At 36.6% G+C, this 22,188-nt stretch overlaps 1 protein-coding gene across 3 annotated transcripts in view; it reads left to right on the top strand.

Annotated features, from left to right (window-relative positions):
• LOC120624561 (disintegrin and metalloproteinase domain-containing protein 11) overlaps positions 1 to 22,188 on the top strand; it is a 305,939-nt gene that overhangs the window by 227,393 nt on the left and 56,358 nt on the right. For all 3 annotated transcript variants that reach the window (XM_039891194.1, XM_039891193.1, XM_039891195.1), the window contains exons 8-9: positions 2,013 to 2,158; positions 18,925 to 19,120. In XM_039891194.1, the coding sequence (XP_039747128.1) occupies positions 2,013 to 2,158; positions 18,925 to 19,120 (342 nt within the window). The remainder of the gene's footprint in view (positions 1 to 2,012; positions 2,159 to 18,924; positions 19,121 to 22,188) is intronic.

The raw sequence follows: 22,188 nt of genomic DNA, 5'->3' as shown, positions 1-22,188 counted from the left end.
TGTTTTTTGGTGTGGCATCAAATTTAGTTGTAGATTTAAAAAAAAATAAAGTATTCAGTATCGCTAAGCCTTAAATGAGGGGTTTGCTGATGTCCGCTGAGGAGTTCGGCCCGTATGTCCAACCACAATTTGGCCAAAATTAAACATATATTATAGCCTCTATAGCACAAAAATAATTATTTAAATCGGTTATAATTTATCGGAGTTATGGTCTAAAATAGTCAAACACTCATCCCCTCTCCCAAAGGAACCGAGTATAATGTCGGGATAAAAAGTATTCTATATTACTTCTAACACTTCCAAGAATATGTGTACAAAGTTTCATGAGGATCGGTTAAGTAGTTTTAGCGTGAAAGCGTAACAAACAAACTTACATTGACATTTATAATATTAGTAAGGATAAGGATTGAAGTGAAAACTTCACTCAGCGCGGTACGCATATTTTAAGATGAGATAAAATCTCTGGACTCGCGACACCATTACGAGACGCAGCTATTTTAATGTTTGAATACAGAATTTAATTTTACTGTGTTATTGGACATAAATAAACATGTTTTTTTTTGTTCCACTACAAGAGCCCTTAACTGGAATCTCACCTGGTGACCAGTGATGATGCAGTCTAAGATCTTCGAAGGCTAGCCTGTTAGGGAGTACGGCAATTATATTTCACCCGTGCCCCTAATCGATTTCTTGTCAACATCGTACCGGAACGCAAAATCGTTTAGCGATACGCCTTTGTCTTGTGTTTGTTTGGTACCCTCGTAGCTTTAGTTTTAAGTATACGAATGTGGTTATCGCCATCATCTCACTACCGTGTGGTTCCTATGTACGCATCAAAAGTGCCACTTGTGGGCCTACTTGAATAAAGATATTTTTGACTTTGACTTTGACTTTGACTTTGTCAGTAGAGTGGTAACTAGCCACGGCCGTGGCTCCCCACCTGATCAGAGAACATTTAAAAATTATAAGCTCCCAAATTGCACCTGCTGGGAACCCGGGACCTCTTAACTTAAAACCGCAACCCTGACCTGCTTAGCTACAAAAGATTCTACTTTTACTTAAAATCGACCGTGATTATTAAAGAACCGCAGAGCTGCAATTCAATTTATATGTTACCAGCACCTGACTACGGCGGCGAGCGGAGTGTATTTGTGTTCAACCTTTCATCGCTCACACCGATATTTTATTCAATACGCACAAAGGTACATGGGGTATGGGGAAAATATTGGAAAATAAAATTCTTTTAGACCTCGCGTAACATGAAAAGTGTGACATCCAATACAATCTGCCGCTAGTAAAATATCACATTCTGATTGTAGTTTGCATTCTTCGCCCCATAGATTTTTAATCCATACTAATATTACAAATAATAAAGTCAGGGACTAATAGACGTTCACCGGGGGCTAGTTTAGATTATCCCATTAATAGTTTGAATAGTGATAATACGGACGGCCGATTGGCTGCTTTCTGAGTCAAGGCCGTGGGTTCGATTCCCACAACTGGACAATGTTTGTGTAATGAACATGAATGTTTTCCAGTTTCCTGGGTGTTTATCTATATATTATTAGTATTTATGTATATTATTCATAAAATTATTCATCAGTCTTATCTTAGCACCCATAACACAAGCTACGCTTACTTTGGGGCCAGATGGCGCTGTTTGTATTGTCATGTATTTAGATGTAAATAAACATGTCGTTCTTTTGATAGGAGACAATTTAAATGTGAAAAAGCATCAAATTAAAAAATGTATTGAAAAATTAATAGCTTTACGCTTAAGCTCTAGCTTTACCCTTACTTAACGCCCTAATTAAGCGATCAATCGACTTTATTTTTAGCATTGAACTATAATACATAGGCTAAAGTAGCAGGAAATATATACCAGGAATGTTTTACGGTTTCCACGGGTTTTATAAAAAACTGTAATGAACACGGTGGAAGAGAGCAAGCAACAGCTACTTCCTTATAATACTTGGATACCGACTAACATAGCGCTCGGTTTGTTTCAGCAGAAACACCCTCATGTGATCTTTGAGGCGCGCACCAAGATGAACAGGGGTTGCGGCAACAAGCTCGACCTGAACATCCAGAAGATGGGCCGGCGAACCAAGCACATCGAGTATATACAGACTGCGCTCGCTGACGCTACTGACTACACGTGAGTACTTTTCACTATGTACGAATTACTCTATCGGACACGGATCAAGTACGTAATTAAAATAAAATGAAATCTTATTTGCAAATGGCGCCATATAGTCGCCATGTTGAATTTTTCAAAACATAAATTATTGAAATCTATTCACAAGTCGCGGAGTAATCGCGTATAAACATAAAAAAAAACATAAAGATGTGAACCGCCTCCTATTTTTAAATTTATAAATGCGATATAGCTGTAATCTCTGCCTTGTGCATTAGCAACGATGGTTGCGTTTCCAATAAAGCTTAAGTTTAGAGTTTACGAAAATGTTTACATGAGGTAAACTATCTCACAGAACAGAAAAAGTTGCGGTGATAGCCTAGTTCTTAGGCTTTGACTTCTCTTTCGGGGGGACTGACTTCGATGTTCGACTCTTTCGAAGTTACGTGGGTTCTTAATTTAAGACTCTTAATATGCTATGCTTTAGCGATGAAGGAAAACATCGTGAGAAAACCTGCATGTCTGAGAGTTATACATACCGTTCTCAATAGCGAATGAATTCTACCAATCTGCACTTAGCCAGTAATCTAGAATGTCTTCATAAGATAATTTAAATACCTAAAATCGAATTTAGAAAGTGTTGACTTTGAACAGAGATTAGTGGCGACGGTTTGCCTATATTGAGATTTGACGGCGATATAGAGTAAAAAAATGTAATTTTGTTTTTTTATTATTATTTTTAATATTATATTAATAAAACCTCCTTGTATATGTATGGGTTAAAAATATCACCGCGGCACGTGAATTCCATTTGTAATTTCAAAGTTCATCTACACGCGTACCTTTGATCCTGGTAGATTAGTTTTTCAAGCCCGCGATTTCAATTTTAATTAATTCCGTTTTATTTATATGATACTCTGAAAACGTGATTACATTATGTAATTTTCATGGCAGACTTTTTTTATATTTAGTCACAATAAATTCACCTTCTCTACCCGCGAGTGTCGTACGAGGCGGCTAAGGGAATTTTAAGGCTGGCGGGCAGCAGTGTCCTCTGCGTCACTAATAACATCTACTGTAGTCAGCAATCCGTCTACCCAGCGTGCTGATCATGGGCTAGCCATCCCAGTGGGAGAGGTCTTTAGTCCAGCAGTATTAAAGTTAATGTACACGATGATGTTTTTACTATGTAAGTATATCGATTCTATTCGGTCTGCAGTAAGCAATATTCATAATATGTTTAGTTTACGACACTAGTCTTAAAAAAAGAAATTTTAGGAATGTAGAGTAAGTAGTAGATTAAATATCAAGTCTGAATTGATCTTTTAAAATCTTCTATCCTTGTAACAGCCCAGTATAGCCAGAGGGATTCTGAGCGTTGACCCTCCATGCTGCTCCAATGCGGATTGTTGGGCTTGTACGTTTGTTATGACGTACTCTAAGCAATATTCAAAAAACGTTTAGTTTACGACACTAGCGTAATAAAAAAAAAATGTTGAAACAGTAGATTTAATAAAAAGTCTGAATTGGTCTTATGAAACCTTCTGTCCTTGTAACAGCCCAGTATGGACAGAGGGATTCTGAGTGTTGACCCTCCATGCCGCTCCAATGCGGATTGTTGGGCTTGTACTAATGTTATGACGATAGTGATACTAACCGTTCTCTGAGGGGGTCAGCAATACCAATTTTCTAACTCTAAATATCATGCCAGAAATACCCTATACCTGAACAGACTAACATTTTTTTTTATACCGGAAATAAAATCTTGGACAACGCAAAACGATTTCAAACACTAACGATTTATAAAACATAATTATTAATTAATACATTTCAAAGGTAAAAAATTAGTTCCTATTTCAGAATAAACGCTTTTTTAATCCAGTATGAATAAACACTCATCAACCATTCAGTAAAATAACTAAGTCTGGCGTGGACTCCATCGCAAGAACAATACTTTGCAAAAGAATCAAAACGCAACTGTAGTTTTAACATAACAATACATTTTAAACAAAAAGTCCTTATACTTTTTCGTTCCAGCCATTTTATTTTAGGCCTTAGCACAGTCGATATGCACGCGAGCGCGTGTTGTAAATTATAATCTTATATCTTATACTAATATATAATGTGTGGCATAATCTTATATCTCACACTAATATATAAAGCTGAAGAGATTGTTTGTTTGTTTCCTTGAACGCGATGTTGTCAGGAGCTACTGGTCCAATTTGAATAAATATTTCAATTTTGAATAGCCCATTTATTGAAGTTCTGTGGGCTATTTATCATCACGCTATTACTAATAGGAGCGTAGCCCCGATTAAGATTTTTTTAAATCGAGATTTTTATTCCTTTTGAGAGCTTCCGCTGCGTGCGATGCGTGAACGGTTAAAGTTTTAATAAAATCATGAAGGTATGACAACGTTTTTCCCCTTAAAAAGTTCTCTATTAAAGAGGCATACTAACGCCATTTGCCGTTTTTAGCTATCTCGATGCTGAGGCCAATGAGTCAACGCATGTTGCGTCCCACAAAAGCCTCGTTCCCAAGGAAACAGCGTCAAACAATCAGGTCTCTTACCATCATCCTGGCTTATTCCTGATGGCTCAATGAGAGCAGGAACATCGAAACAGACAAGAGCCTTTTTGATCGTGTTATTTAAAGAATACTTTTCAGTATGCAATTTCACGTTTTCAAAAAAAAAATTCGATGATCAACTTCTCGGATGTATTTTTATATTTTACTAACTAGTTAAATGACAAGTGTGCAAAGGCCCTAAGTGGAAAAATTAAATAAGCGAAGTCATTTTAAGCAGGAATAAAAGAGTCCTTTATTTCTAAAGTTAGAATTCTTTAGCTCATAATAATTCGCTATTCACACAGTACTCGCTCAACTATTCAACTGTAATGAATTATTTTTATAAAGGAACTGAATTCATCAGGCAAAGTTTTGTGTACTCTAACAAGGAAAACTGAAAAAAGTTTCGAACTTCTGCCCTATTGCATTATTCACTTTGCTGAAGCTGGTCTTTGGTTCAGTGATCTTTATTCGGTGACTTAGTTTTTCTGTTAACATAATATTAAATAGTAGAAGGTAATCTTCGTACCTAATGAAACGCGTAGGCGTTTTACAGGTGGTATAAAATTCAGGAGGCTTACTACAATTTGTACCCCATTAATCAGGATTTTAATACTTATTCAAGAAAATCAACTATATTCAGTAAACTCTGCTTTAAGTGGTGGTAATAAGCCTCTGTTTCTTTTTCTATCATTTATTGATTTTAATTTTTTTTTTTATTCTTAGCAATGCTTAGTCAAAAAAAACACTATTAAAATTTATAAAAAAGAAACATCAACCCTCCTCTATTAATATTAGAACTTATATAAGTTATGATATTGTAACAAAGATTATCACAATTTTTTTGGTAGTCATCGATAGTCGATAGCAGTCCCACTGCTGGACTAGTTAGTAGGTCAAAGTCAAAGTCAAAAATATGTTTATTCAAGTAGGCCCATAGGTGGCACTTTTGATGCGTACATAAGAATTACACGGTAGTGAGATGATGGCAATAACCACATTCGTAAACTTAAAACTAAAGCTACGAGGGTTCCAAACGCGTCCTGGTCTAAGAAGAAGCCCACAACAAACTTAGCCGGGTGTTTTTTTTTTTTTGTTATCACCATCTCACAATGTCATTTTAAATTATTAGAAGAGCAACCTGGTTAGAGCAATAATTTACACCCAAGCTTTTTTATCGATAACGTAGTCCTTTATGCTATAATAGGACTTTTCTATAGGAATTATGAAATGTGATTAGGAAGATTGTATGAGCGAGCGGTGATAGCCCAGTGGGTAGGCTCGACTTCACTTTCGGAGGGCCGAGCTCGAATCTTAGCACGCACCTTTAACTTTTCTAAGTTATGTGCGTTTTAAGTACTTAATTAAAATATCACTTGCTTCAACGGTGAAGGAAAACATCCTGAGGAACCAGCCAGCAAACCAGCATGCCTGAGAGTTCTTCATAAAGTTCTCAAAGGTGTGTGTCCACCAAGCCACACTGGGCCAGCGTGGACAACGGCCTTAACCCCTTCTCATTGTGGGAGGAGACTGGTGACCAATAGTGGGCCGGCAATAGGTTGATGTAATGATGATGGTGATCTAAATGCGCTAATGTTTGTAAAGCCATCAAGTGTGCTACGAACCTGAGTACAACAGAATAATTCTCAGAACTCATTGTTGTACTGGAATGAATGAGGACTTCATTTCCATAGCCAGAATTCCTCAGCTCACAAAGTCAAAGTCAAAGTTTCAAAGTCAAAAATATCTTTATTCAAGTAGGCCCACAGGTGGCACTTTTGATGCGTACATAAGAATTACACGGTAGTGAGATGATGGCGATAACCACATTCGTAAACTTAAAACTAAAGCTACGAGGGTTCCAAACGCGTCCCGGTCTAAGAAGAAGCCCACAACAAACTTAGCCGGGTGTTTTTTTTTTTTTTTTGTTATCGCCATCTCACAATGTCGTTTTAAATTATTAGAAGAGCAACCTGGTTAGAGCAATAATTTACACCCAAGCTTTTTTATCGTTGACGTAGTCCTTTATACTATAATAGGACTTTTCTATAAGCTTACGTTTAATACAAACTTTGAACTTTTTAAGAGACATCTCCAAGATGTCAATTGGTAGTTTATTGTAAAATTGTATGCAATTTCCTTTAAACGAATTATGAATTTTACGTAACCTAGTATATTGCACTGTAAGTTTATTCTTACTTCTAATGTTTAAATTATTGCAGTCACATTTTTTCTTAAATTTAGAAATGTTTTTATGGACGTACATTAAATTTTCAAATATGTACTGACTATACACTGTCATTATTTTAAAATCTTTAAATTTATCTCTCAATGACTCTCTCGGACCCATTTTGTAGATAGAACGAACAGCCCTCTTCTGCAGCACGAAAATAGTGCTAATATCAGCAGCATTACCCCAAAGTAAAATTCCATATGACATAATGCTGTGAAAGTAACTAAAATATACCAGTCTAGCAGTTTCTACGTCGGTCATATGGCGTATCTTCTTTACCGCATAGGCAGCAGAACTAAGCCTGTTCGATAAATTATTTACATGAGGGCCCCATTGAAGTTTAGAATCTAACGTTATTCCTAGAAAAACTGTCGTATCCTCCAGTTTCAGTTCCTCATTATTAAGTAGTACAGTGGTTTTCACGTGTTTAACATTAGGTAAAGTGAATTTTATACACTTGGTTTTTTTTCCGTTAAGAACCAAATTATTAGCTTCAAACCACTGTACCACTTTAGCGAGAGAGTTGTTTACGTCGTCAAAAGCTAGAATACTTCACATAATTCACAATAATTCGCTATCCTCCCAGTACTCGCTGAACTATTCAACACTAATGAACTATTTTCCAATAGGTACTGCATTCATCAAGCACCGTTCTCAGTGTACTGAATCGAACAAGGAATACTGAGCAAAAATTTCGTACTTCTGCCATTTTGCATTATTCAGTTTGCTTTAAGTGGCACGAGTAGGTCCCCAGTTTTTGGGAAAGTGTCAAGACAATTAAAGTTGTCAATTTTGACAGCCGATTGGCGCAGTTTGCAGCGACCTTGCTTTCTGAGCCGAAGGCCGTGGGTTCGATTCCCACAACTGGAAAATGTTTGTGTGTCGAGCATGAATGTTTGCCAGTGTCTGGGTGTTTATATGTATATTCTAATTATTTATGTATATTATTCATAGTCATTCAGGTGAGGTAAGAGAGTGCACTTTCATCTAGAAACTCCAAATGCCAACCTCACCTGCTCGTGGTACCACCTGCTGACTGACGAACGAGGCTCTGGCGGCCGACTAGTGGCGGGATAACCATTAAACTAAACTAGCTAAACTTGAGAAAATGACAGTTGCCGATGTCGGGCAGCAGCGATATCAGCGCAATCAAGTCTAGTGCTGCGATCACCAACCCGCCTGCCCAGCGTGGTGATTAGGGCATTATCCTTATGAGTAGCACAACAAAATAATCTGATCGTTCCGGGGTAATCTGATCGTTCCGGGGCAAGTCACTGTCGATGGATCTATTCTCGAAACTGTTAAAGAATATACATATCTTGGACAAATCGTTCAGTTGGATAGAAAGAGTTTCGAGAAGGAGATCGATAGAAGAATACAGCTGGGCTGGGGAGCGTTCGGCAAACTCCGCCGAGTCTTCTCGTCAATCTCGTTCAACGCAATCGAATGCTTTGGACAGATCACAGAAAACACCAATGGCATTCTGCGAACGTTCCCAGGCATCGTAAATATGCTTTATAAGTCTTGCGCCTGCATCCGTTGTACTACGACCTTATGTGAAGCCGTACTACTCCGGATGAAGTAAGTTATTTACATTAGAATGATTTCAAAGTTGATGAAGTATAATTTTTTCAAAGACCTTACTAAGAGTTGGCAAGATTGAAATAGGCCTGTAATTGTTAAGGTCATTTTTATGACCGGATTTAAAAAGGGGTATTAATTTACTACATTTCATTAGGTTCGGAAAAATACCCATATCAACACATTCATTAAAAATTACGGCTAGATAAGGGGCAATAACGTCAATAATGTTAGAAATGACCATCACCGACGTACCCCACAGATCACCGGTTTTTTTCAACTTTAATAACCTGAAATTCTATAATATCTATTGCAGATATATGTTTAAAATTAAATAAAACATTGCACTCTTTAACATTATCTCTCAATATACGCTGAGCTGCTATTGGTGAAGAGCTTAGAGAATCTGTTAACAAAATGGGAACATTCTGAAAGAAGTTTTCGAAAGTATTAGCAACCTCCCTGTCAGACGTCACTTTATTGTTATCAACAATAAGTTCAAAATCCACATCACGAGATTTAGTTTTTCCTGACTCGTAATAAACTATTTTCCAGGTTGTTTGTATTTTGTTATCAGATTTCATTATACTATATTTAATGTGTAGCGATTTCGCATTAGTGCAAACATTCTTAAATATTTTAGAGTATTTTATTTTATCATCGCTATACCTAGGTGAAATTGCATTCAATAACAACATTAGAAAAAATAGGTATATCAGGACAATACACACATCGCTATCTAGCCCCAAAGTATGCGTAGCTTGTGTTATAAGTACTGAGGTGACTGATTCAACGGCAGTAAGTAGTCGAATAAATAAACAAATATTTCACTCATGTACCAAAATCCGCGCGATGTGAATCAAATTCTCCAATAATCAATTGGACTTCAGTCTATTTATTCTTACTTGTCTTATAATGTAGACAATCTTTCTGTTACTTTTTAGTACAAAGTTTATTTTTAAATTGGTAAGGAAATAATAAAAACGCACTCACATAAAGAATATATTTTTTTAATTTCTTTGCTTACATTTGCTTATTTTGTTAATTTCTTCCCTTATGTAGCGTTCATACAGGTATGTTACCATTATTGTGAGGTGATGATGTTAATCACTACATTCTAAAGATAATATAAGTTAGGAGTGTTCCAAACGTGCCCAGATCTAAGAAGAGCCCACAACAAACTGAACAGTAAGTAAAATATTGTTAAGAGTAAAAGACAATTTAAATAAAATTGAATCGTAGATAAATAACTCGTCACTGAACCGTTAGAAATAGCACTGAAGATCACTGACTTTAAGGTTTTGTGCCAACAAATTGTGCTTCTCGAATGATGTATGCGGTAAGCCGCTTGAATCGCGCCACAATGGCCGACCCGTTGCAGGAACGGCGTATCGAAATATATTTCAATCCGCTTTGAACGTTTTACTAAGTCCCGGAATGTCTCTATTTCGAATATCATCAAGTCCTTGTACACTGAAGCGCAATGTAATACATTCGATTCCTTTGTTTGGGTCTATTGTGGACATTTATTCGTAAACTGTACATATAGGATTGCAGCGTATGTATGTTTGTGACCACGAAACTCAATAATTTGGCAATAGATTGCGCTGATATTTAACATCAAGTTGCATATTAACATAAAAATACTTCTTTCTACTTTTTATTTCTATGTAATGCGAGTTGGTTCTGGGGAAAAACAGGGGAAGTTTTATTTGAGTAGGTGAAAATTTCTAAAAAGTCTATCAATCCGCACTTCGCCAGCGTGCCGAAGACTACGGTCTTTGATTGTGGGAGGGGACCTGTGCCCTGTGATGGGTTGATATGATGATGATGATGATGTTCCGATCGGTAATGGGTTGATATGATGACGATGATGAGTGGAAAACGGTCTGCCAGAGAGCAGGGATCCATAGGGATTCTTTGTGCCCTAGGAAACAAAAAAGGACGGAAGTTCTCAACAGACATCAGCAAAGTCCTCGCAATCAGTACAACAGTTTAATAAACTCTCTTCTTTCAACTTTGAACCCTCCAATTGCTTCATGAGCAAGGAGAACAAACTCTCGCAGCAGTAGGAGGGAAGATTATAAGGGTGGGGATCAAAATAAGTAAAACTCGGTTATAGTCTGTCGGTTTTTAAAAATGAAAAATTCTTTGTAATTGAGTTATTTTTTTTTTTTTCTTTTTTTTGCCCCTTCATGCAATAATAATTGAACGAGACAAGTAACGCTGTTTTTCCTTACATATCGACATCAGCTGGTTCTGGTTTTATATAGTTTTCACCTCTATCGGCACTCCTGACGACCATCTAAGTTTCAACAGTCATCCGGGCTGGTAAAAATCTATTGGCAATTCTCGAATTCTTTTCAAATACATTTGTTTGTTGTCAATGACGTATACTCATCCAGACAGACATTGATATTTGCGTGCAGCGGGATATTTGCTTCACCCTGCCCATATATCTCCCAATATATCACCCAGAATTGCTTCGGAACAAAACTCCCGAGTATATTTTAATGGGGTGAATTAATTCCCAGGGTTGTGTTCCCGAGCGGGTGCGTGACCTGTGTGATTTGTCATGGTCCCGCTCGTTTCCTTGTGAAAATGTTTTCGAATGCTCCGTTTACGCCATTGTTTGTTTTCAAAAAAGGCTTCGGGGAAAGCAATTTTGTTCAGTGATTACGAATCTCTTAAAATTTGTTTGCGAATACCCCGGAGCTCATTTTCAGTGTATTCAGTCCAAATTCTGTCCTCGAAATACAATATTTTAATGAGAGAAAATATACTGTATGAAAAACGAATGTAGAGTCGGGGGAATTAGAACCAATTAGATTTACCTTAATATACAAGTGTCTGTAAAGTCGTTGTCCGCTAAAAACTGCTGGTCTCTCAAGTTATTGAGAAACTAGTCGGGTAAACTCCGACGAACATTCACGTGAGTTAAGCCGTCAATAAAAATATCTAAATATTTTTTCTGGTAGTTCACCAATACATAATATAGTATCTCTTGGAAAAGCTATTCACGACCGTTGTCTTATAAAAATGGCGGGAATACGAGCAAGCTGTTACCATTGATTTTGCACATATGGAGAAACAGAGGAGGCTCAATTTCATTTTCAGTTTTCAACGAATATTTTTATCCGCCTCTTGAACAACCCCAAATCTTCGGGATTTATATTTTTTTAAATTGGTACGGCACAAATTATCTGTGTAGTATGAAGCGGTGGTAGCCCAGTGGGTAGGGCTTTGACTTCACTTTCAGGGGAGCGAGTTCGAATCCCGGCACGCACCTCAAAATTTTCTAAGTTATGTGCGTTTTGAGTAATTAAAATATCATTTACTTCAACGGTAAATGAAAACATCGTCAGGCAACCTACATAATTCTCCGTAATGATCTCAATTTAAAAACAGTATGTAATGAACACTAACAAATTTTTTTGTCGTGGTAATGATCTTCATACGTCATTGGAACTGGAAGAATTATTAGACCGTTGACCTTCCACAATCATCCAACGTGTTTTACGCTTTTTACGCTACTCCGAAATTAAATATCAATCTAAATCTTCAGATGGCAGAATGCATTTAGTAATGCTACAATCGAAATACTCTTTTCCGTAGATCCCCCGTTCAATCTGCCATCTGAGATTGAAGATAATAGATCAGATTGATTTTAACCTCGGGCGTTACTCGTGTATACATACATAGGCGCCTAATGACATGAATCGACAGTTCATTACTTTAAAAAAAAACCAAAAGCTGGCACAAAAGGAAATTTAATTAAATCTTTCGATATTCCGAACATCATTCGGAATCCAATAAGCTTTAAAGACTTTTAAGCAGACCCAACGTAGTCGTTATATTTCAAGTCAAATCGCGCTAAAGCGATGAAAATGTCAAAGGTATCATTAAAATGTTCTCGAGCCGAAGTAGCGGTAAAACCGCCTTATCTACAAATTCATCAAGGGATATACTGAAATACGAACTTCGATCTTTCGACAGGAGTTTTTGAGGGAAAATGTTATGCAATCGGTATCTAAAAGACACTTACTAGTTCCAGATTCCCGGAAGGGCAATTAGGAATTTATTATTTCAGAATTTTCTCTGGTCTGGTCTGGTCTGGTGGGATATATGGGTCTGGGCCGTGGATAGTTACCACCCTACCGACAAATACGTCCCGCTAAGCAATTGAGTCGCGTGGAAACCATTTAGGGGTATGACTGCCATACTCCCTAACAGGTTAGCCCGCTAGCATCTTAGACTGCATAGTCACTTCCCACGAGGTGATTGCAGTCAAGGGCTAACTTATAGCCAAATAATAATATTATTCAAATACATATCAGAGATTTAAAAAGCGAGGACAGAGGGGGCGGCGGGTGTGACATTCAAACTCCTGCTTAATTACGTAAATAATTACAAACATTGCATAGTTGCGAAGCCGGGGTGGGTCGCTAGTATTCAATAATATGAGATAGGTCTCCTGAGGATGCTCCGGTTTCGGAGCGAAACGTGCGTAGAGGGTACATTGCCGAAGATCTGTTTGGTGTGGAGTATAAGGATTGATGAAATTATAAATTGCACCACACATTCTCCTGCTTTTCGCGGAGTATAGCAAATTAAGCTTAATTTCGATAATATATCATGGATTTCCTGTAAGTAGAAGTAACGCCTTCTATCCAAGATAGGTATGCCTTATTACCCAAACAAAAAAATTGTGGAAATTCTGTTTAAGGAGTAGGTGCAAAGTTTACCAGATCATTTACTCTTTTATAACCACTGGGCTTTTACCGCTCCAAAACAATAATAAACAGTACAAGTATCCTTTCAGTTCAGTATGAATTTAGAAAAAAAAACGAATTTACTTTACTACATTTTTAAGGTGGGTTTAGCTTCGAAGTGGTGCATAGGTTTGACGGCCCATTGGCGCAGTTTGCAGCGACCCTGCTTTCTGAGTCAAAGGCCGTGGATTCGATTCCCACAACTGGATAATGTTTGTGTGATGAACATGAAAGTTTTTCAGTGTCTGGTTGTTTATCTGTATATTATAAGTATTTTATGTATATTATTTATAAAAATAATCATCAGTTATCTTAGTACCCATAACACAAGCTACGCTTACTTTGGGGCTAGATTGCGATGGGTGTATTGTCGTAGTATATTTATTTTATTTATTTTTATTTTATAGGTAAAGGCTATATTGTTAAAGCTCTCGGGAATACTATTATGGTGGTATCCACGATGAAAGTATTTATTGACCATCGTCAGGGTAGAGGCTACACTATATCACAACCTGTAAACATTAGAAATAGTCTTCAAATCGTAAAAACAGTAGTATGTTGTAGGCGTGAAAATATTACAAGGGACTGAAATAAAACAAAGGGTAACCCCAATACACCAATACATCATCCGTATACCTTAATGCTAATACGGTGTAAGGTAAACACCCGGGTCTTACACACCCGGTCAAATACTCGTAATACTTGGGAAATATTTCAAGGGAAAGTGGCACGCTGGAAATCCCTAGGAAATTTACATGAAACGGGTGTGGGGGCTTAGATACCAGTGAAAACCTCAGGTATCCCAATTATGTAGTAGAGTCACTACAAACATACATACTTGACGTTTCAAAACTGCTTATAAAGAAGGCCTACTTGAAATAAATGAATTTTGAATTTTGTAGTATATCAGCCAAGATCATTGAAAGCTAAATTGTGTCAAAATTTTCCTAAGTGAAATAGATATTAAGATATCTAAAAGCTATTTCTCGCGTTTATTTCGATATAAAAAAGTTTATAATCTTTATATATATATTTCTTGTGTGCGTGTGTATGTCACTGAACTCCTCCTAAACGACTGGACCGATTTGAATGAATTTTTTGGTATGCGTTTGGGTGGCACCCTGGATGGTTTAGATTCACAATTCAGCCCGACAGATGGCGCTGGGGTCCGCTAGTAATGTATAAAAATGTAAGTTACATTGTTAATATTCGAAAAAAACAAAACCCAACCGCTGAAATAGGTGTTGAGTTTCATGTTTTTTAAAGTATTAAAGGAACAATAAAAATAGTTAACCTATTCCTAGTTTTAAAATAAATACTTCAAAAATATTTTTTAAAACAAGCCTCAAATATGGAAAATAGAAAATACGGTAGTAGCGGACCAATGTAGTTATTAATAATATGTTATTAAATATAATAATTCAAAACACCTACCTTAAACTCTCACCGCTGCACCATGGAGATCGGTAAAGTTACAATATGTAGTTCCTAATTAGTGTACCGTATACGTACTTCAGTGTACAATGTAATTGGTCTCATTATATTACAACTTAGTTATAAACTCGAAGTCCTCATAATAACCAAAGAATAAGGCAAATAGAAAGTTCTCGAAGGCCCCTTGAAATGTGCTCGAGTTTCCTTGTTCCGTTAATGAGGTACTCGGTAGGCCGAAGATAAAGTCGATTAAGGCTCAAAATTAAGACGTGTCTGTCTTTTAAGCCATTTTTTTGTTCCTGTTTAGTAAACTTTTTTTAATTTTTAATTCTCTTTTATCTGATGTGGTTGGCTCTGGCGGTAAATATTTAGCCTGCCGCTAAACAGTAAAGTTAAAGTCAAAGTCAAAAATATATTTATTCAAGTAGGCCAATACTGTGGCACTTTTGATGCGTACATTACATGAGAAGTATATAAATATTTATAAACTTAAAATACGAGGGTTTAAACGCGTCCTGATCTAAGAAAAAGCCTACATCAAACTTAGCAGTATCAACAAGTGATCGAGAATAATCAAGATTTTTCGGCTTTTCAACATGTACTTTAGGACTTAGACAGGGTACGAGTAGTCGGCCCTTAAGTCGTTAATATTATGTTGATAGACTAAACTAGTATTTCCTTTGTTTTGGTAGGCTTCAAAGATAACATATATATCTCAAGTTTGTGATAATAACCAGCTGCCGTGGTCTAGAGACCAGGTTGACCGAAGGCATTAGGGTGGACCACACCAACACTTAAGAAAACACTATGTAGCGAATAGCGATAAGGCCACCTTGTATACCCTTGCTCTATGTTATATCTTTGTAACTAATTTTTTCTTTGGTGTATAATAAAAGTGTGTTCAATCAGTCATCCATACTTAACTGATTATAATTAATGACTAGACCCAGGCATCGAACTCAGAATATCGTTATCCGTTACTCAAAATCAAATTAAAAAATTCTTTATGTAAGACACTTATGAAGCGTTCATACATATATGTTAATATTATTGTAAGAGGATGGTGATAAATTCGTTCGCCAACTTAAACCTAAAGCTACGAGGGTTCCAAACGGCCCTGAAGAGCCCACAACAATCTTAGCCGGGTATTCGATCAAGCTATCTACAACGAGACGATCTACAATTTTATGTAAACCAATTAAAGATCATGAGTACCTATGGCCAACCCAATTGGAAATCGGAAAAATCATGAAAAAGAAAGAAATGCTATAATTACTATTGTTATCGAAACTTCCATCATTAACCAACAAAGCCTATCAAATCAACGAAAATATCCAAAAAGGAATCATAACTCCAATTTCCGTAATAACCAAGAACGAATGAGTCCAATGGAAGGATCTCGAAGCTCGTTGAAATGTGCTCGAATTTCCTTGTTCCGTTAATGAGACCCTTGACGTACCGAATATAAAGTCGATTAAGGAAGGGTCATCTTCGAACCGCGGGGTACCGTTTCTGACTTAGGTTAGGTATTACTGAAATTAAATATCGAATCTTCGATATAAAAGGCTAGTTGTAAAGGAGGTATTAAAATACACGGTGACAACCAAAACATTAACAGTGTTCACATTTAAGATCAAAAGGGTTCACGGATTACTATGGCAACAGAAAAAATATTAAAGTATTAGATAATACTCAAACAACACTTTCCGAGGTACTGAATATGATGAGGAGTTATGGTTGACACTTGAATAATAAACAATGGTCTATAAAAGTCCACTGCTGGACTAAAGGCCTCTCACAGCCGGAGGTCATGTCCATTGTCCTTGTTCTTTCCTGTTCTGTTCAGTTCTGTTCCGTTCCGTTCTGTTTCCGTTCCATTCCGTTCCGCTCCACTCCGTTCTGTTCTGTTCTATTTTTTCTGTTCTATTTTGTTCTATACTATTGTATTCTTCTCTTCCCACGATGAGAAGTGGTTAAGGCCGTAGTCCGCCACGCTGCCCAGTGTGAATTGGTGGACTCAATTTAATTTTCAATTAATTCAGCACAATACGTTATGTTACATTTATTATATTATGGTGCACCCATTATTTTTTAATTACATAATTTTATGAATTTTAAAAACATAATAAGACATCGTATATTAGGGAAACATAATTGGGGGTTGCCAAAATCAAAATCAAACTCCAAATTCTGGTAAGAACATTATGTTGAACTCTCAGGCATGCTTTAATCACGATGTTTTCTTTCACCGTGAAAGCAAGTGAGATTTTTAATTACTAAAAACGGTGCGTGCTGGCGTTCGAACTCGGCCCCCGAAAGTGAAGTCGAGTTCCTACCCACTTCACTATCACTGCTTCTCTATAGATTAGGCGTTACTTATTAAAGTATTATCTTGTTCGCCGTTAATGAAAACGAGCATAAGGCACGTAAAGTTCTCAATCAGGAAGGACGGGTTGACAACACTAATTTACTAATTCCAGTACTAAGAATTGCTGTAAAGAAAATACATATACTTCACAATTTTTAACATGGAATATATAGAGAAAATAGAAAAATGGTTTCACTCCTTTTTGTCGAAGAACTCGTTATCCGTAGTCGTAAAATGCTAACCACTAAACAAACGAGGCAGTCAGTCAGTAAAATATAAAATAGTTTAATTTTAATTTTTGATTTAAATTATTGTTCTATTTTTGTAAGTTTTCCATTTTGTATCATCTGCCCGCTTAGTGCATACCCTGTTTGCGCCCAGCAGGGGAAATCTTTTTTTTATCGAACGTAGCAGCTGATCGCTGTAAAACACAAGCTGTTGGTACAACCCAGCTTTCGTTAATATAATAAACCTTTTGCTTCCGAAGAAGGTTAAATTATTCCAAAATAAGGTTCAATTACGAATAATAAAACAGATTTCGATCAAAGTAAACAAATTATTAAACGCCTATTACACCCAGCTGTGAAAATAGATGTAATCTTCAGAACGAGCTCACAAAAAGATCAATTTGAGAATTCTTGTTTTCTATTTGAGGAATATTTCGCCCATTTTATTAAATTACGATTTACAACATTAAATTCCGAATTCTGTCTACTTTGTTATTCCTCAATTTATATTTGGCTAAGTAACGAAAAGGTTAAAGGTTCAAACCGTTTCTTGTATCTCCTCCTAGAACACGTTGTTCATCCAGTTGAATATGCAATGGTAAATTTTATTAATTTATCTATAGTTTTGTATATATTTTGTCTGGTGGGAGGTTTTGGCCGTGGCACGATACCATCCTACAATGGCTTGCATAGGCGGTATGTACAGGGTATGCAGATGATACATAATTAAGAAAATCTCCAGTAAGAGTTATAAATACTTAAGGGTAGGCTTTTTATAACTCATACAATGCCTATCCTTAAGTTTTTTTGTAACTCGTACTGGAGCTTTCCTTCATTTTATATCATCTGCATACCCGTTGTCTACGGTAGGGACACCTACACGTCAAAGTGGCGTGGCGCTATTCGTTTTAGCGATCAGGCACGATGTTGCGTAGAAATCGACTTGGGGTATTGCTTACTATGATTGCCATAGTCCTGACATGTTAGCCATATCAACAGGTGAGATTGCATTCAAGGTCTTACTTGTAGTGGGATAAAAAAATTAATTCCCCTGCTGGGCGCAAACAGGGTATGCGGGCAGATGATACAAAATGGAAAACATTTCCAGTACGAGTTATAAAAAGCCTATGCTAATAAATAAGTAGATGGGTGAGTCACCCACACTATTTAAAGAGTGAGGTTTAGATCTACCACGCTGCACAAATGCCGATTCATTCACACTCACTTATATAAGCCATCCACTTATTATTCTATTTTTACACTCATATCCTTGTTCACATCTTATTTATCTCCTCTCCACTATAGTACACGGGTCTCCTTACATGATGAGAAGGGTACATGCCGTAGTCTAGGTGCCAAGTGCGGATCGGACATCGGTAGTCTTTACTAGCCCTTGAGCATTCAACTGAACTCTCAGACATACAGATTTCCTTACGATGAAGCAAGTGATATAGATCCGAAATATTAAAGGTGCGTGCCGGGAATCGAACATGATGTCCCCAAAAGGCAAGCCGAAGCTCTACCCACTGGGCTATCACTCTTCTCTGTAAATAGTTATGGTTAAATATAACTGATAATAATTAATTCTTATATTCTTTCACAGTGGTAAAGCGGGAGACTGGTGGAAGCAGGGTTTAAACACATACGCCATCCGGAGGTTCAAGCGTGACGTCAGGGAAACTACGAAATACATCGAAACAGCGCTGGTCATCGACAGAGCAATGTTCGAGAACAGGAATGGCAGCACGCGGTCAGAAGTCGTCCATGATGCTATCCAAGTCGCCAATATCGCTGATCTGGTAAGTTTATAACACAATACAGACCTTTCCGATGCCTTTCTTGTTGGTTTAATGGCACATTTACCAAAATTTACTTACTTATTAACTAATAATGACATTATATAATAGAATTAAGTATATAATAGACTGTATTAATGCCAGAAAATTATAGTGTATTTATATATATATATATACTTTTTATCTTATTAAAATTTCGCAATTTCTTTAAAAACCACATCAACATAAAAGCGGTTGGAACATATGCAAATTTCTTACGTAATGTAATAAGTTTTTTCGCTATAATATTACGTCTACCGGTCTTAAGGCGATTTACAGACCTAGCAACTGTTATTTTTTTTTTTAATTACCGTAATAGTTTTGATTAATGGCTATTATTCTATATAGATAGAAAATATTGTGTAACTGTTGAAATGTAAGCATTAAATGTTACTGAACTAATTTTGCCAGAAGTAATATCGGCTATATTTAATTACAGTAATAATATGATTTCAGCCTCAAACATTAGCATTATAAACCAAGCAAGATAAATCATCAGTTTACCCGCGTACAATTTGGATAATTATAATTTCAGAATTAGTCTGGCTTAGGGCGAGGCTTCCGCCGCGGCTGGTTACCACCCTATAGACAAAGATGCGACTGCCAAGCGTTTTAGCGTGCCAGTAGTATGCCGTGTAGAAACCATTGATGTATGAGTTTGATATTGTTACAAAGAACCTGAATGTAACGTAAAGTTCATAATCGCGCGGGAACATAGCGTAGGTAGTTAACGTGTTTGTGTCGGGCAAAACGTACCAAGGATGCTCCTATGTCATATTGAGAATAGGCGAACGTCGCAACGTTTCTAGATCGCTCCTTTTGTTTACTTGTTTACGATTTCCTGAATAAGAAAGAAATGTTCTAGGCCTCCGAAGTGATATAAATACACAATGTTCGACCCAACCGGGTTAGTCTACTTTGAGAGCGAAGGGAATTAAAATCGAAGTGATATGTTTTTAAATAGTTTCACTTAAATATAAGGCGACTATTGGTATATATGGGTCGCAGGGACGTGTGCACTGTTCGAATAAATTCAGAATAACATTGTACAAGAAACGAACAGAAAACAAAGAGAAAGTCCATGACATAAAAGGTTAGGAGTGAGTGTTGGAATGTGATTCATTCCAACACTCACTCCTAACCTCCTAAGCCACAGACAAAACAGACTGTTGCACGAAAGACTTGTATTTTTGGTATATTCCAACAGCCAAAAAGATTATATAAATATAAGATTTTGAAATAGTCGGTCTCGGATTTAACATAAAAAGAATTAGGTATTTTTAATAAATAAATATGTAAAAGAGTTAATAACATAAAACTGTGAACAAGAAGTAAAGAAACATAGACAAAAATTAAGACCAATCGATCAAAAATCATCAGGTGTTCTTATTCCAAATTAACGAACCCTAGCACGTAACACTATCATACCATTAACAGGTTAGCCCGCTTTAGAATGCATCATCATTTACCAACAGTTGAGATAGCAGTCAAAGGCGACAGTTTAATTACGGTGGAATAAAAAAAAAATTGAATTTTGACATGAGCACAGTTGCCGATGTTGCCGATAGTTGGATGACAGAATAGCTACGTCCGCGAAGTGCCTTAGCAAGCACGTCCTTTCAACAAACAGGCGTAAAGCCCCACAATCTCGTACATTCAAAGAGACCCTATAACGCTACGAGACGCCCTCCGCCACACATTTGCTCAAGTGCCTTTATGGCCAGCCCTTAACAGCCAACGTTTACCGCGAGTCTATTCTCAAATGTACATACTTATTATACATAGCTAGATATTTCTGTTTATCTGTGGGTCTTTTTTTTAAACTTCTTAATTGGCGATTTGATATTTCTTGTGATGAGAATTGAACGTGAAATTTCATGACACGGGTGCATTTCGTGACACGAAAAAATTCTAAATTCATTTATTTCAAGTAGGCCTAGTATAAGAACTTTTGGAAGGTCAAGTATGTGTGTTTGTAGTGACTCTACCACCGGTTCAGAAAGCAGATTCTACCGAGAAGAAGCCGGCAAGAAACTCAGCAGTTGCTCTTTTCTAACATCGTTTTGCAATTTAACAATCTTTGTTTTATCTTGTGTGAGGCGAAAGGAAAGAAAGTACCTATGTACGCGTTTGTAACAACAGTCGTTAGATGGTCAGAAGCAATTCGTTTTGTAATGTTCTTTAATAATATTATTATTATTAATTTTACAAAGAGTTTATTTAAGAAGTTTCACTGCTATCACGTATAGGAACAAGTACTCTAGAATTGTTTTTTGCCAATTATTTGATAATCATCTTATAACGCTCCGTTATCGAAGCGGAACATCTATGTATATAAAGGAAAATTGTGTTAGTTACACCATTTATAACTCAATAACTACTGGACCAATTTTGTTGAAAATTTTTTGGATTTCTCTTAGTCCAGAATAGGATAATAAATATAAAATAATAATGTTCAAAAAAAAAATCGCCGAGACAGCTGTTTGTTTTAAAATTTTTAAGGCATACAGAATTTTACTTGTATGGAATATTTGTATGAAAGATTTAAGAGGTATAAAAAATCTCTTAGAAGACGGGTTAAATTCCAACGTTACAAACGAGACGTGAAAGCAAATACACATTCTTATTTCTATCGGAGAAATATCCGACATCTTGGAACTAGATGCGGGTTCTGCAAACTCGTTATTTAGCACCAGCAAATGTTAATGGGTATGGAAATACGTGCATAAGTAGCGAGCACCTACCTACATTATGTACTTAAAACTCCAAAGGCTTTTAACGACTTAGCTTCAGAACTTCCCGCTCTGTTAGAGTTTACATGTTATTGATTACGAAGTTACTTAGATACTAAAATAAATGAATAATAATAATAAACAAAGGTTTAGGTTCCTCAATCTTGAGCCCTGACCGCCGAGCCGGTAGCTTGGGTCCTCAAAAGCCCCCGCAAGCTTGTGGCTTTTTTTTATAAATTTTTGATAGTGTCTTTTTTATTTTTCTTTTATAATACAAGTTTATAAATAAAAGTTTATAAA

Source organism: Pararge aegeria, chromosome 6, assembly GCF_905163445.1.
Source record: "Pararge aegeria chromosome 6, ilParAegt1.1, whole genome shotgun sequence".
Classification (NCBI taxonomy): Eukaryota; Metazoa; Arthropoda; class Insecta; order Lepidoptera; family Nymphalidae; genus Pararge; species Pararge aegeria.
Note: the sequence above shows the minus strand (reverse complement) of the source record. Positions and strands in the feature narration are given on the sequence as shown.